Raw genomic sequence first — 13,666 nt, forward strand, 5'->3', positions numbered from 1 at the left:
CTGTATATTATTCACTCACTATTGCAAATAGACTGAGATACGGAATCTCCTATATTTGACTCGTATGGACTGGGACTATTAGTAACATCCCCTACATTTGTATAGGCTGGATTACATATGTGTACAAAAGTACAATTTTTTTTGAACAAAATACAACTGCAGCATTAACGTTATTCTGTCAAGGAATTCGTTATCCAATTCTTATGATTGACAAGCAAATATACTTAGTGGTAGTAAGTGGTTAGTTAGTAGTTAACATCCAAATTATATTCTCGAAAATTTCATTCTTCATCGCTTTATTTTACTTTTTTCAATGCGTTCATCTTCATCAACGGAGTATATTTCATGCCAGATATTTCAGATCCGCTTCATCCTCGTCGCCATTGTAGAGATTCGATCTTGATAAAAGCACTCCCTCTCTGTCCCGGTGTCAATGTCAAAGTGATTCGTTATTGTGACAATAGTCTACTATGATAGTATACAATATTTTCAGCCTACTACAGTCATCATAGCGTTATTTTTTCATTATAATTTCTCTTTTTCTATAGATAGCCACTGAATGTGAAACTGAGTTATTATTGGCAATAGTTCAGTTTCACATTCAGTGACTCTCTATAGAAAAAGGAAATTTTGTATAGGAATCAACCAGACGATTCCCCATTCCCTTTTCCAGCAGAGCAGAGCGAGAGAAAACACGCAGCTCATAGTTCCTTAAATATTCGCACCTATTGTACCTCCCCTGTTGCCCAACAACAACATTCAGGAAGTGCAGGGCTTCAACAAAATAAATTTCAAAATTACACCTATTAGTGCTATAATACTTTCTGCCCAACTGATTTTTTCCGCTCGTTTGTAGGCCATAATACAGCAACCACAACACAGCTATTATCGGGATTAATCGTTTCCGATAAATAACCCCTGCAGTGCACATACGCCTCCAGGCTAATAAACGATCACTTTGACCAGGCCGGAAAAGTCCGCCTCACTCATAAACAGTAAATCCCTGATAATTAATTTGCACGCCTTACCTGTCCGAAATTGGTGAAGCCGTATTTATCGGCAATGATGCCGGCGACGTCTGGCCCACTCGGGATGTACACGGCGAACTCGTTCAGGTAGACCGGGATCGGTCGGTTGCGGCCACCGGTGCTCGGGCGGCGGCCCAAAATTCTGTCGCTACCGGTTGCACTATTAATTATGGCTTCGGTGCTAGCGTTATAATTATTGGACGACACATTATCATCATTATTATTTGCATTAACATAATCAACATCGTTTGATGAAATTAAATCCGCTAACGACTCCAACCGGCTGGCCGAACTCTCGGTCCCATTCAGCAGGACACCGAGACTGCTAGGGATCGACTCCGGCAGCAGGAACAGCGTCACCGAGCAAAGTAGTAGCGCCACACCGGAAACGTGATACCGCCGTCGGGGCCGCAGTCTGGGGCAGTCCGCTGTTGCTGCCGCTACATCTGAATCCGAAGGCTCTTCCCAACGTTTCGTGATCTCCGCCTTCAACTGATGATAGACAGCTTCCGCCCGTTGCTCGGGAGCGGAATCACTTTCGACCATATTAGCTGGTCACTCTGCTCCTGGTGCCCTCGGCGGTCGTTAGTATTGGCGGTGAAGGCGGTGGAATCGTTTCAACACTCGCTATCGCGCTCATAAACGTTGAATTTTCTTAGAACACGCTCAACACACTTAACGAATGAGAAGCTTCCACCCTCCCGAAAACAGAAACAAACCACACTTGTACTCGGAATAAATTTTCCCACACTCTCGCTCGCGAATCACAGTAAATTAATTATTTCAATTTTCTACAAAAAACACGAACTCGGGCTGCTCTACCGGTTCCTTGGCGGCAAGACTGGAGGAAACATTTTCTTCCCGACGGGCGTCAAAGGAATGTGCTGCGCTTCGTTGTGGCCGGTTGGGGCTGGGGGTGTAATTTTTCTCTCTTGCCTTCCGAAGAATCCGCGAAATTATGGATTCCGTGCACGCGAGCACGATTGGCCGTCCATGGGCGAGGCGAGGCAACGAATGGTGACGGCCAGCGGTGGGTGATGGGACAGAACACGACGACTACCGGTTGCGTGCTTTTTTGGGGCAGGAACAACAGCTGAAAGTGGGAGATAGAGAGAAAACATTATCATTATGATGTTTCGGTAGCATGACTGTGAATCATTTTCGGGTTTTCTGGTATTCCTGGAAATTAGTGGCAGCGGCAGCTTAAGGGCGAACGCTATCTTTATTTCAAAAGTGATTTACTGGATCGTACTTGGAGAATGTCAATGAGGCTCTGCGACAATCAACTGAAGGGAAACTGAATCTTGTAACTAAATTCTAAAGCTAAAATTAAAGCGAAAGCGATCTGTGTACAGACTGGTGACAATGATAGCTGGAGCGATCAAACATATTGCTTTCGAACTGGAAATGCTGTAAGGGAAGAACAAACAGATAGCCGAACTACAGCCCATTGAACAGATGAGCTTAAGAAACAAATGATTCGGTACACAATAAGAATTATGGTTCCAATATCAGCCCATGATAGCATGGAAAGAGATACGATTCAATGTTTACAAACCTAAAAATAATGTGAAACGATCGCTAAAATGAGCAGTTCACCCCTCACCAGCTTCTGTAAGAGTGAATTTCTCTTCTACCTATTTGCAAAACTCGAATAAAAATAATTTTAAACTGTGATATGGAAATGCTAATATCATCTTCCAAACTTGGACGTACATGTTCATGATAGCATTAGAGGCGAAAGTATAGAATTGATAGTTCCGTTAGGATACGGCAGGCATGAAGAATGTTTTTATAGAAGTCGATTTGAAAGCGAGCGGAGGGCAATATTTGTGATGGCACATATCGCACGACCTTCCTTCTGCCAAGCTCCCGTATGAAGGTCGTGCGATATGTGCCATCACAAATATTGCCCTCCGCTCGCTTTCAAATCGACTTCTATAAAAAACATTCTTCATGCCTGCCGTATCCTAACGGAACTATCAATTCTATACTTTCGCCTCTAATGCTATCATGAACATGTACGTCCAAGTTTGGAAGATGATATTAGCATTTCCATATCATTGTAAATCGTTTAACTTCACGTAGAAGTAACACACACGAAATCATTAATTTAATTTTAAACTGTTATTATGGTCGATCAATATTTTGTATCAGCTAATTCAGAACATAAGTTAGAACAATCTTCGATTAACCTTAACATAAATATCAACATGGTGTAGAACATAAAAACATAATATAAAAACTGAATATTGTCATTAAATGATTTTAAACAACAATAAAATGAAGAAGAGTTGAATTACACCCAACCAGAGCGCAGTGGGAAAAAAGGACCCGAAACGCAAAAGAATTCTGTATCTCAGCTCGAGTGGTACGAATTTGAAAACCAATACATTTTCTCAAGTAAAAATTGCTGTAGAATGGATTGTATATGGTCTCATGCACCGCAAAAACTTATAGTGCAGATATCGAGCTCATATAACCTCAATTTCCCTCTTTTTTAAGATTATATCTCAATATCGGACTCGGACTCAATATCTACACTCGGAGCACCTGGAAATTGACCAAGAAAGACTAGTTCGATGTGAAATATCTAGGAGAATCGAATGGAGAAGGTTTCATGGACCGCACGGCCTCGCGGAACATGATATGGCCTATTTTACCCCATTTTCCCTCAGTTTTTAGAATTATTTATAAATATCTTTGCTCGGAGCGAATTGGACTAATCTAATGTAAAATTTTCTGTACAACCAAGAGAAAGTGTATTCATGCACCTCACGGCACTGTGAATGATGGGATGGCTCATTTTACCCCAATTTTCGCCTTTGACGATTTTTCATCAATATCTTCACTCGAAGCACATCAAAATATTTACAAACAAATTTTTAGACCGGCCATGTTGTATGCTGTGCCAATATGGACTAGTTGCTGCAATACCAGAAAGAAGGCACTCCAGAGGATTCAAAATAAAATTTTGAAAATGATTCTGAAGTTGCCTCCGTGGTATAGTACCAATGAACTTCATAGAATTTCTAATATTGAGACATTGCAACAAATGTCCAACAAAATAATTTCCAATTTTAGACAAAAATCGTTGCAATCTTCTATTGCAACGATTAACTCCTTGTACCCTTAGTATAAAATAGATTAAGTTTAGTTTAAGTTGAAAACATTGTAATTCCTACATGGTTCAATTCAACCAGAGGAAAAAATTGATTGTATTGAAATGTATTAATAATAACTAAAAATATGACATAGCAAATAAGGATGATAATGTTAAGAAAACACGGAACACCTAGTCTAAGAGATGAATGCATGTATTAGATAATTAACAAATAAAATTAGTTAAAAAAAAAAAGCACATTAAAATCGGTAAATGCTAGTTCGATGCAAATTTTCCAGGAGAATCGAATGGAGCTGGTTTAACGGACTGCACGGCATGGCAAAATATGATATGACTTATTTTACCCCGTTTTCCCTTAGTTTGTAGAATTATTGGTAAATATCTTTGCCCGGAGCGCTCAAAGATCAACAAAATTTGACTCTTCTTATGTTAAACTTTATGTACAATCAAGAGAAAGGGGATACATGCACCGCACGGCACTGTGAATGATGGAATGACTCAGTTCACCCTAATTTCCCCCTTTAGATGATTTTTCATCAATATCAACTTTCGGAGCACCTGGAAATTTGTAAAGAAAAGCTAGTTCGATGTGAAATCTCTAGAAGAATAGAATGCAGATGGTTTCATGGACCACACGGCACGGCAGAACATGATATGACCTATTTTACCCCATTATCCTTCCCTTTTTAGAATTATTTATAAATATCTTTCCTCGGAGCGCGCCAAGATCAACAAAATTGAACTAATCTTATGTAATATTTTCTGTACAATCAAGAAAAAGTGTTTTCATGCACCGCACGGCACTGTGAATGATGGAATGGCTCATTTTACCCCAATTTACGAGGTATATTGGCTTTCGAGAGGTATTGGCTTTCAGACTTTTGGGATCAAAAACGGGTTTTATTGTTTTCATCCGAAGATTCGGACAAATGTATTGTGCCTTTTTCAAGGAATCAACTATGTTCCCTTTTGTTGTCACATTAGCCCTCAGCATAGGACCTATTTGACACCACAATTCGTTTGCCCTGTCTTGTGTGAGGAAGGGCGGAAATTTTGAATTGACCCGGTACGCAGAAGCTTTTGGAACACCTTTCTATTTGGCGCCACTTTTTTAAATTTCCGCCCTACCTCACACAAGACAGGGTAAACGAATTGTGGTGACAAATAGGTCCTATGCTGAGGGCTAATGTGACAACAAAAGGGAAAATAGTTAACTCCTTGAAAAAGGCGCAATACATGTGTCCGAAACGTCTGATGAAAACATAAAACCCAGTTTTTGATCCCAAAAGACTTAATTGCTAATTGGAAACACTATTTACAGATTAAAACTTAAACAGCTATAATTCATTACTAAATTTGTTCCTAAAATTAATAAATAGTACCTAGTACAAGACCAATTTATTTATTTATTGGAATGTAGGTTTGTCCACCCTTAACCAAGTCTATCCTAAAAATCTATAATATCAATATAACGTGAATCATTGTAATTGACCACGGTAATATAGTCTTAACCTACTCTTTATCATCTCAGTCCTCATATCTAAAGATATTACATTTTGTAAACGGTAAATCTAATCGCAGGCTCGTGCATCAGGTAGTTACGATTGCGGGGAGTTAATAATACGTAGTGGGGGGTTAATATTCTCCGCTGTCGTAGATTCGTCTGGTTCTGGTTCAGCTGAATTTTCCCTCGGAGTTGTCGACTCTCGGTACGATCTGTCATGATATTAGTGAAGAACACAATATCTTCTATCTTGTGACGCGTAAATATCGTATCCAAATTTACCAAGCCACAGAGGTCTTGATAGCATGGCATTTCTTCTCCTATCCAAGGAAGATTCGCAAGAGCAAACCTCACAAACTTTTTTTGGACACCTTCCAGTCGTTGAATTTGGCCAGCGTATTGTGGTCTCCAGACAACACTGGCATATTCCAATTTTGACCTAACGAGTCCAACGTACACAGCCAGTATTGCATGCGGATCGTCCAGATCCCTTCCAAACCTTCTCAATAAAGCAAACAGGTGCAGACCTTCTTGTACAATCCGGTTAATATGCTCGTTGAACATGAGAGCACGATCAAGAGTCACTCCAAGATCACGGACGGTTTCCACTCTTGGCAGAGCTGCCTGCTCATACTGGTACCCGAAAATTAGCGACTGTTTTTTCCTTGTGAACGTCATCACAGAACTTTTGGTAGCGTTGACACTGAGCCCATTCTCTCTGCAAAATCTTCCAAAATGTTGGAGATCGGTTTGTAGAAGTACAGAATCTTGTACACATTTGATTGCCCTAAATATTTTTACATCGTCGGCGTAGATCAAGACGAAAGAATGTGACACATAGTTTGGCAAGTCGTTCATCACCATCACAAACCTGAGTTGACATTGAACGTCAACGACTCGTTACCGTTCACTTTTACGTATTAAACTCTTGATTCCAGATATGTATTCAGCCATTCGAAAACCGAGCCTCCTATGCCGAAATTTGATACAGCTCTCAGAATGCTTTTAATGTCGACAATGTCAAACGCTTTACTCATGTCAGTATAAATACAACCAACTTGGAATCCTTGCGAAATGTAATCAGTTACGACGGAGCAAAATTCACAAAGGTTCGTTTCCGAGCAGGAGAAAACGGCTCAATAATACTCAATTGTGTTATTAATACCATATTCTGTTATGAACTAGCCCTGCATAAGAGGTAAAATACCAAAGGAATAATACAAAAAACTAACATGCACAATACTTAAGCCATAACAAACTCAGTTATTGAATTAAATTTCAATACCAAATGCATAACCAACCATAACCAATCGTTTGGTATTGAAATACCTAAGCATGGTGTGCCTCAAGTTTTCTGCATATAAGTTTTTGGTATTATTTTTTGGTATTTTACCTCTTATGCAAGGCTAAATCATACCAATTTCTGTTATCGAAGTCGTCGCTCCTGCTCGGGTTATGACGGAATTTCCTGTTAGGAAACCATGTTGGGTAGTTGATATGTTTGTACGAACAGTTTGGTATAGGTGGTTATATACCAAAGCTTTGGTATAGCGGATTGGATTGCTATGGCGCGGTAGTTTTCCATATTAGAGTTTGACCCTTTTTCATGGACTGGAGTCACGGATGAAATCTTCCACAGAGCAGGATAGTACCCATTGGAGAGCGAAGAATTGAACAGCATGTGCAATGGATTGATCAGAACATCTTTTAGCGATTTCAGCAATGTATTGGAGATTCTGTCCGGGCCGGTCGATTAGTTACCATCAAGGTTTTGTATTTCAACGACAATAGAGTGTGCGGATATGTCGAAAGAATCAATGTTACTTCTGCTTGGTCGGGTACTATGGAAGAGATTTGGATTTCTGTATGTAGTGGACATCCAACCATTCGTTAAATTGCTTGACGAAGCTATTCCTACCAGTTCCAAGATTGCCCTGATTTCGAAGCCTTTAAATACAGGTGTAGGGGCCCTCCTTAGCCGTGGGGTAGGACGCGCGGCTACAAAGCAAGACCATGCTGAGGGTAGCTGGGTTCGATCCCCGGTGCCGGTCTAGGCAGTTTTCGGATTGGAAATTGTCTCGACTCCCCTGGGCATAAAAGTATCATCGTGTTAGCCTCATGATATACGAATGCAAAAATGGTAACTTGGCTTAGAAACCTCGCAGTCAATAACTGTGGAAGTGCTTAATGAACACTAAGCTGCGAGGCGGCTCTGTCCCAGTGTGGGGATTCATTTCATTCATTTATTTAGTTTACATCTAAACAGATAACACTGAATCAACAATTTGACGGGATGTGTGGGGGTGTGGGGATGTAATGACAATAAGAAGAAGAAGATTTACAGATAAAAACTCATTTAAAATTTAAAAAATCCTTCAATCATCCGCACAATGATCTGTGGAATTGTTCTGTAACATACCAACAGCCCTTTTGGCAATTCTAAGCTCTATTGAACCAATTTTCAGATCGAATGAGTGTGTACGGTGCATTTTCCTATATATTTTGACTGAAATCCCTATACAAACTTTAAATCAAATGCGCCAGCTTATGCAACAAGCGATTGAGCTGAAATTTTCAAAGATTGATTTTTTCATCAAAAGACACAATCCTGGGGGAGTGCCCCGTGGAATTCGACAACTTTTTGTTTCCTGGGCCAGTCTATTCGCCACCCTGCAACCACTCAGATGAAACCGCTACCGGACGCCATCGTCCATTGCGCGCCCGAAACACTAGTTTTGTAATGCACATAGAATAAAAAGCGATGGGCCAAAAGGCATAAAACATAAAACTGATTTCAGTGTTAGGGATGCATGAACGGGATTGATTGCTTCTATTTGAAGACGCATTATTGCGTTCAAATTTATTATTATAAGGCCTTGAAAATGTGAATCCGAAATTTTGCACGACTTAAAAGTAAGCGTCTGCAGCAAAAATGGTAATGCCCAGCATGGAAATCTAACACCAGATCTACTGAGTCCGGCCTAACACCAGATCTACTTAGCCCGTCAACGATACGCGGCTCTTGAGAAGGAAGGAAAACGCTCATGTCGACGGGACAAGCGAGTGTGGGCAGACTCTCTGGCCGACGAAGGAGAGAGAGCCGCCGCAACCGGGGACATTCGCCTCCTCTACGATATCTCACGACGTTTAAGCGGGGCGAAGATGAATGCAACGATGCCTGTGAAAGACGCGAATGATCAGTTATTGACCGACCCAACTGACCAGCTGAAACGCTGGTTCGAGCACTTCGAACAACTTTTTCAAGTGCCAGCCAGGCCATCACCACCTCGGCATGATCTGCCTAGGATCCGACGTATAACACGCGTCAATACCGAAATCACTGCTAGAGATTCAAACAGCCATCCAAAGCTTGAAATCGAATAAAGCTCCAGGGGTCGACCGCATATCAGCCGAGATGCTCAAAGCTGACCCCATGACATCCGCTCAACTACTGCATCGTTTATTTCGTAATATCTGGGACACCGCAATTTCCCGCTCGACTGGATGCAAGGTATCTTAGTGAAGGTGCCCAAAAAGGGTGACCTGACTGTATGCGATAACTGGCGAGGCATTATGTTGCTGTGTACCGTTCTCAAAGTTTTGTGCAAAATTATCCTAGCCCGGATTCAGGAGAAGATCGATGCGACTCTCCGTCGGCAGCAGGCCGGATTCCGTGTCGGAAGATCCTGTGTGGACCATATTGTCACGCTTTGCATAATTCTGGAGCATGTCAACGAATTCCAAGAGTCCCTTTAATTGGTATTCATTGACTACGAAAAAGCTTTCGACCGTCTCAATCACGAGAATATGTGGGGCGCCCTGAGACGCAAGGGGGTTCCTGAGAAAATCATCGGCCTCATCGAAGCACAGTACGAGGCCTTTTCGTGTAGAGTGCTGCACAATGGAGTCCTGTCCGACCCTATCCGGGTCGTAGCTGGTGTGAGGCAAGGATGTATTCTATTACCGTTACTGTTCCTCATCGTAATCGATGAGATTCTGGTAGATGCGATTGATCGTGAACCAAACCGCGGGCTGTTATGGCTATAACCATGGAGCACCTAAACGACTTCGAATTGGCTGATGACGTTGCACTCCTCGCGCAACGGCGCTCTGATATGCAGAGTAAGCTCAACGACCTTGCCAAGCGCTCCTCCTCGGCAGGTTTAGTCATCAACGTCAACAAAACCAAATCGTTGGATGTAAACACGGTGACTCCTTCCAGTTCCACAGTAGCCAGGCAACCAGTGGAGAATGTTGAAAGCTTCCAATATCTTGGTAGCCACATGGCGTCAGACGGCGGTACCAAGATCGACATAGGCGCACGGATCAAGAAAGCAAGGGCTGCCTTTGCGAGTTTAAGAAATATCTGGAAAAACAGGCAGATAAGTGAACGCACCAAAATACGAATTTTCAACTCTAACGTGAAATCTGTGCTGCTATACGCTAGCAAAACATGGTGTGTATCAGTGGAGAACACTCAACGGCTGCAGGTGTTCATTAACAGATGCCTGCGGTATATAATTCGGGCCTGGTGGCTTCACAATTGGATCTCAAACAACGAGCTCCATCGTCGTTGTCACCAGAGGCCGATAGCAACAGAAATTCGGGATCGGAAGTGGGGCTGGGTCGGCCACACTCTACGTAGGGGCGGAAACGAAATCTGTAAACAAGCATTAGACTGGAACCCAGCGGGACATCGCAGCAGAGGCAGACCCAGAGGCTCATGGCGGCGAAGCCTCAATAAAGAAATAAAAGAAGTCGACCGAAATCTAACCTGGCAACAGGTATAAGCGATACCCGAGCAGCACAAGTCAGACAAAAATGGTTGCATCAACTTGATTGTGACCGAATTCGGTCACATATAAGTCACAATAACCCAATTGGAACATGTGTGCTGCTAGGGTAGCCGGGCAACGCTCAGGATGGAGATCTTTCAAGTCGGCCCTTTGCACCACCGGAGGTGTACAGGAAAATAAAAAAAAAATCTACTGAGTGAGAGATCCTTTCGATACCTCTATGTCATTTATGCAGCTTGGCAGAAGGGAGACCGAAGCTTAACATGTTCTATGTTTTGAATTTTGATTAATATGGTAAAGCTCGTCCACTGCATGCTGCTCGCAATTCAGCTAAAAAGATGAAAAAGGAACAAATAAAACCAGAGCTGCAGTAGGTGTGAGAAGTGGGAACTGAGACGTCTCACTTCTCACTTTTAACTTTGCACTTCTCACTTTTTGCAGTGTGAAGTGGGAAGCAATAAATCAGAAATGAGGAATGAAGAGTGAGATGTCTCACTTCCAACTTCTCACTCACATGTCACTAATTCTCAATGTTAAACATGAGCAGTGTGAAGTGAGAAATGGGAAGCGTAAAAATATGAGTCAGAAAGGAAGAGAGACGCTTCGTTTTTCACTTATCATTTCACACAACTTGTTTCTTACCTCTTACATCGTACTTGCAATGAAAAGTGAGAAGTAAGAAATGAGGATGAATGATTGAGAAGTGGAACTTATTATTTCACGTTTGTTCTCGTTCAATACTTCTTATTTCCTAATTATCGTTGATCATTTCCCCTTTTTTGGCATTCACTATTGCTCGGTTAAATCACATTTTCGGCCATTTATTCGTTGAGCAATCGGGGTCTCCAGTAGCCTTGCGAGCAATGGCGTAGTATTTCTAATCTGAAGATGGCGAGTTCGATTCTTTGTTCGGTCTAGGATGTTTTCAGATGGGAAACATTCTCGACTCCCTGGACATAGTTTATCCATTGTACTTGCCACACAATATACATATTCATGCAATGGCGGGCATAGAAAATCTTCCAATTAATAACTGAGGAAATTCTAATAGAGTACTAAGTTAAAAAGCAGGCCAAGTTCCAGTTGGAATGTAGAGCCATTGAAGAAGAAGAAGAAGCAGAAGACTCGTTGTGCGAACGACATCTACGGTCGTGCGATCCGAACGGCCAACTGGCCCTTTTTGCCAAATGACCATTTCAGCCAAACGGAATTTTCGCCCAAGAAACCTATTCGGCCGAAAGCCTTATCACGGCCAAATAATATGTTGGACCTTCCAATGTATATGAATACGGATGTATCTGTTTGATATATCTTCGCTGGAAATAACCTTCTCACCCCGGTAGGTACACTTTATTTCTCAAATCCCTCCGGGAATGTCACCTCGTAAAAACCTAACAGTAAAAACAATTCAACGACCCGATCTCAATTAGGGCCAGGCAGCTAACCGGCGGAGAACCGACCTCATAACTCTTCCGCCCGTTTTGGGTTCATTTCGATTTCGCGAACCTCACCGCCCAGCCAGCGGACAGATTTACAGCGGGTCCGGAGAAAGGTTAGTAAGTACTTAGCCCTGCTGGTGCGTTCCCCGGTGCGGTGGTGGTGAAACGAGGTGGGCAATGAGCCGTGCTGCGGTCTCGCTACCGAAATAGGGAATGTGGTCGTGGCAGATTTATTGTCAGGTGAGTCTCTTCTGCGGCGGGTACGGTCGCCAGAGGATTCTGTGATATGGGTGAATGTGATTCCACATTGCTGAGTGCTAACAGAGCTTGGTTTTGCTTATTTTGAATCTAATAAAACATAAAACTTTAGTTCAACACTTCTTATCAAATAATGATCAAGGATGGAAAATAAACTTAAAGGATTTCAGAGACCAATCCACTGACAAACAAGAACAAACATGGAATCTACCACTCCTGGCTAATTAGTATAATTAGATTTTGAAATATTGATGGTAATTCAGCATGTGATTTCGATATCAAATCAGTTCGAGCTTTGTGAAACCGATAGCTACACCGACGTAACTTCAATTAAAATCAAGTCATGATAGATCTTTACGAAATTAGAATATTGAAAAAGCTATTGACTAAAAATATTGTAGTAAAATGTCAAAGCGATTCAGATCGTCTGGAATATTCTCGCTGATTTCTAATTAAATGTTTAAAATTTCACAATTGCTTCAACACAAATTTTCTCAATTCATCGCAATGCTATGTATATAAATCCCATAGCTCATCATAACGTTCCAGCCCACAATCCCATCTTGAGTCCGGCCAGCAGCAGTGGAAATAGAAGAGACAAACGCTGATAGCTGACGTTGATTTATCTCCATTTTCCCCCCGGTTCGAGAGCACGGGACCATTTCCTTTGAAACGAATTATGGCACTTTCGGGAAAACACCGTCCGCTGCGTTCGTCGGCCTTGTCTCGTCATCGACCGTTCGGTCGGCAATGGTCTTCGCCCGTCAGTCAGTTGCTGGTCGTCCGCTAGTCGTAAGTACTTTTTTACTCCGAGCAGTAGATTCCGGCTGTCCCGGTGGATTTTCAGTTCGCTTACCGAAAGGTAGAAGGGCACCATCAAAATGTAAATCACGAACATTAAATCCGACCCGTATGAATGGGGGGAGGTTTCGCTGATTTTTTTTTTTATTTTGATAAAAGAAAAAGATCGGATGGAGACAATCGGACTGGGTAGATTAGAGACGCAGTCGTGAAAGGTCGCCGGAAGAGAATTTTCTTTTGTGACAGGAACAGTAGAAAGAAAGCTTACTCCATGGTATAACGAATAAGCAATTCCAGCTTAGTTGATGTTCCGTTTCGACATTGGAGCAGAATAACGATCGCGAGTCAATGTCCAATTAAAATAATAATTGTTCAAGTTTATAATTATTAACTCTGGTTCTAAATGCACCTCATTTACAGCCGAATTGAAGTTCTCTGAACGCAGAAAAGCTCTGCTAATTGGCACGTGGACATCATTTAATGAGTAGGTACTCGGTGAGTAAATTCTGAGGAATGGCTATCATAGCTGTTCGATGGGAAACAGAAGACCGATCCGTGCTGTGCATTTTTATATTTCAAAGACAACATTCGATGGAAATGGGTGAAAACGATAGGCCAGTGACTTCAGCTGCTTATTATGAATTTGATGAAATGAAAACTCAGATTGACTACTGAGAAAATAGGTCGCTTGAACTTAACATGCGTACGGTTGATAA

General features: G+C 41.9%; 1 protein-coding gene across 2 annotated transcripts in view; it reads right to left on the reverse strand.

Annotated features, from left to right (window-relative positions):
• LOC134223622 (furin-like protease 2) overlaps positions 1–13,666 on the reverse strand; it is a 1,298,803-nt gene that overhangs the window by 746,993 nt on the left and 538,144 nt on the right. For both annotated transcript variants that reach the window (XM_062702810.1, XM_062702811.1), the window contains exon 2: positions 1,029–2,121. In XM_062702810.1, the coding sequence (XP_062558794.1) occupies positions 1,029–1,574 (546 nt within the window). In that variant the 5' untranslated portion in view covers positions 1,575–2,121. The remainder of the gene's footprint in view (positions 1–1,028; positions 2,122–13,666) is intronic.

The sequence above is a fragment of the Armigeres subalbatus genome, chromosome 3 (genome assembly GCF_024139115.2).
Source record: "Armigeres subalbatus isolate Guangzhou_Male chromosome 3, GZ_Asu_2, whole genome shotgun sequence".
Classification (NCBI taxonomy): Eukaryota; Metazoa; Arthropoda; class Insecta; order Diptera; family Culicidae; genus Armigeres; species Armigeres subalbatus.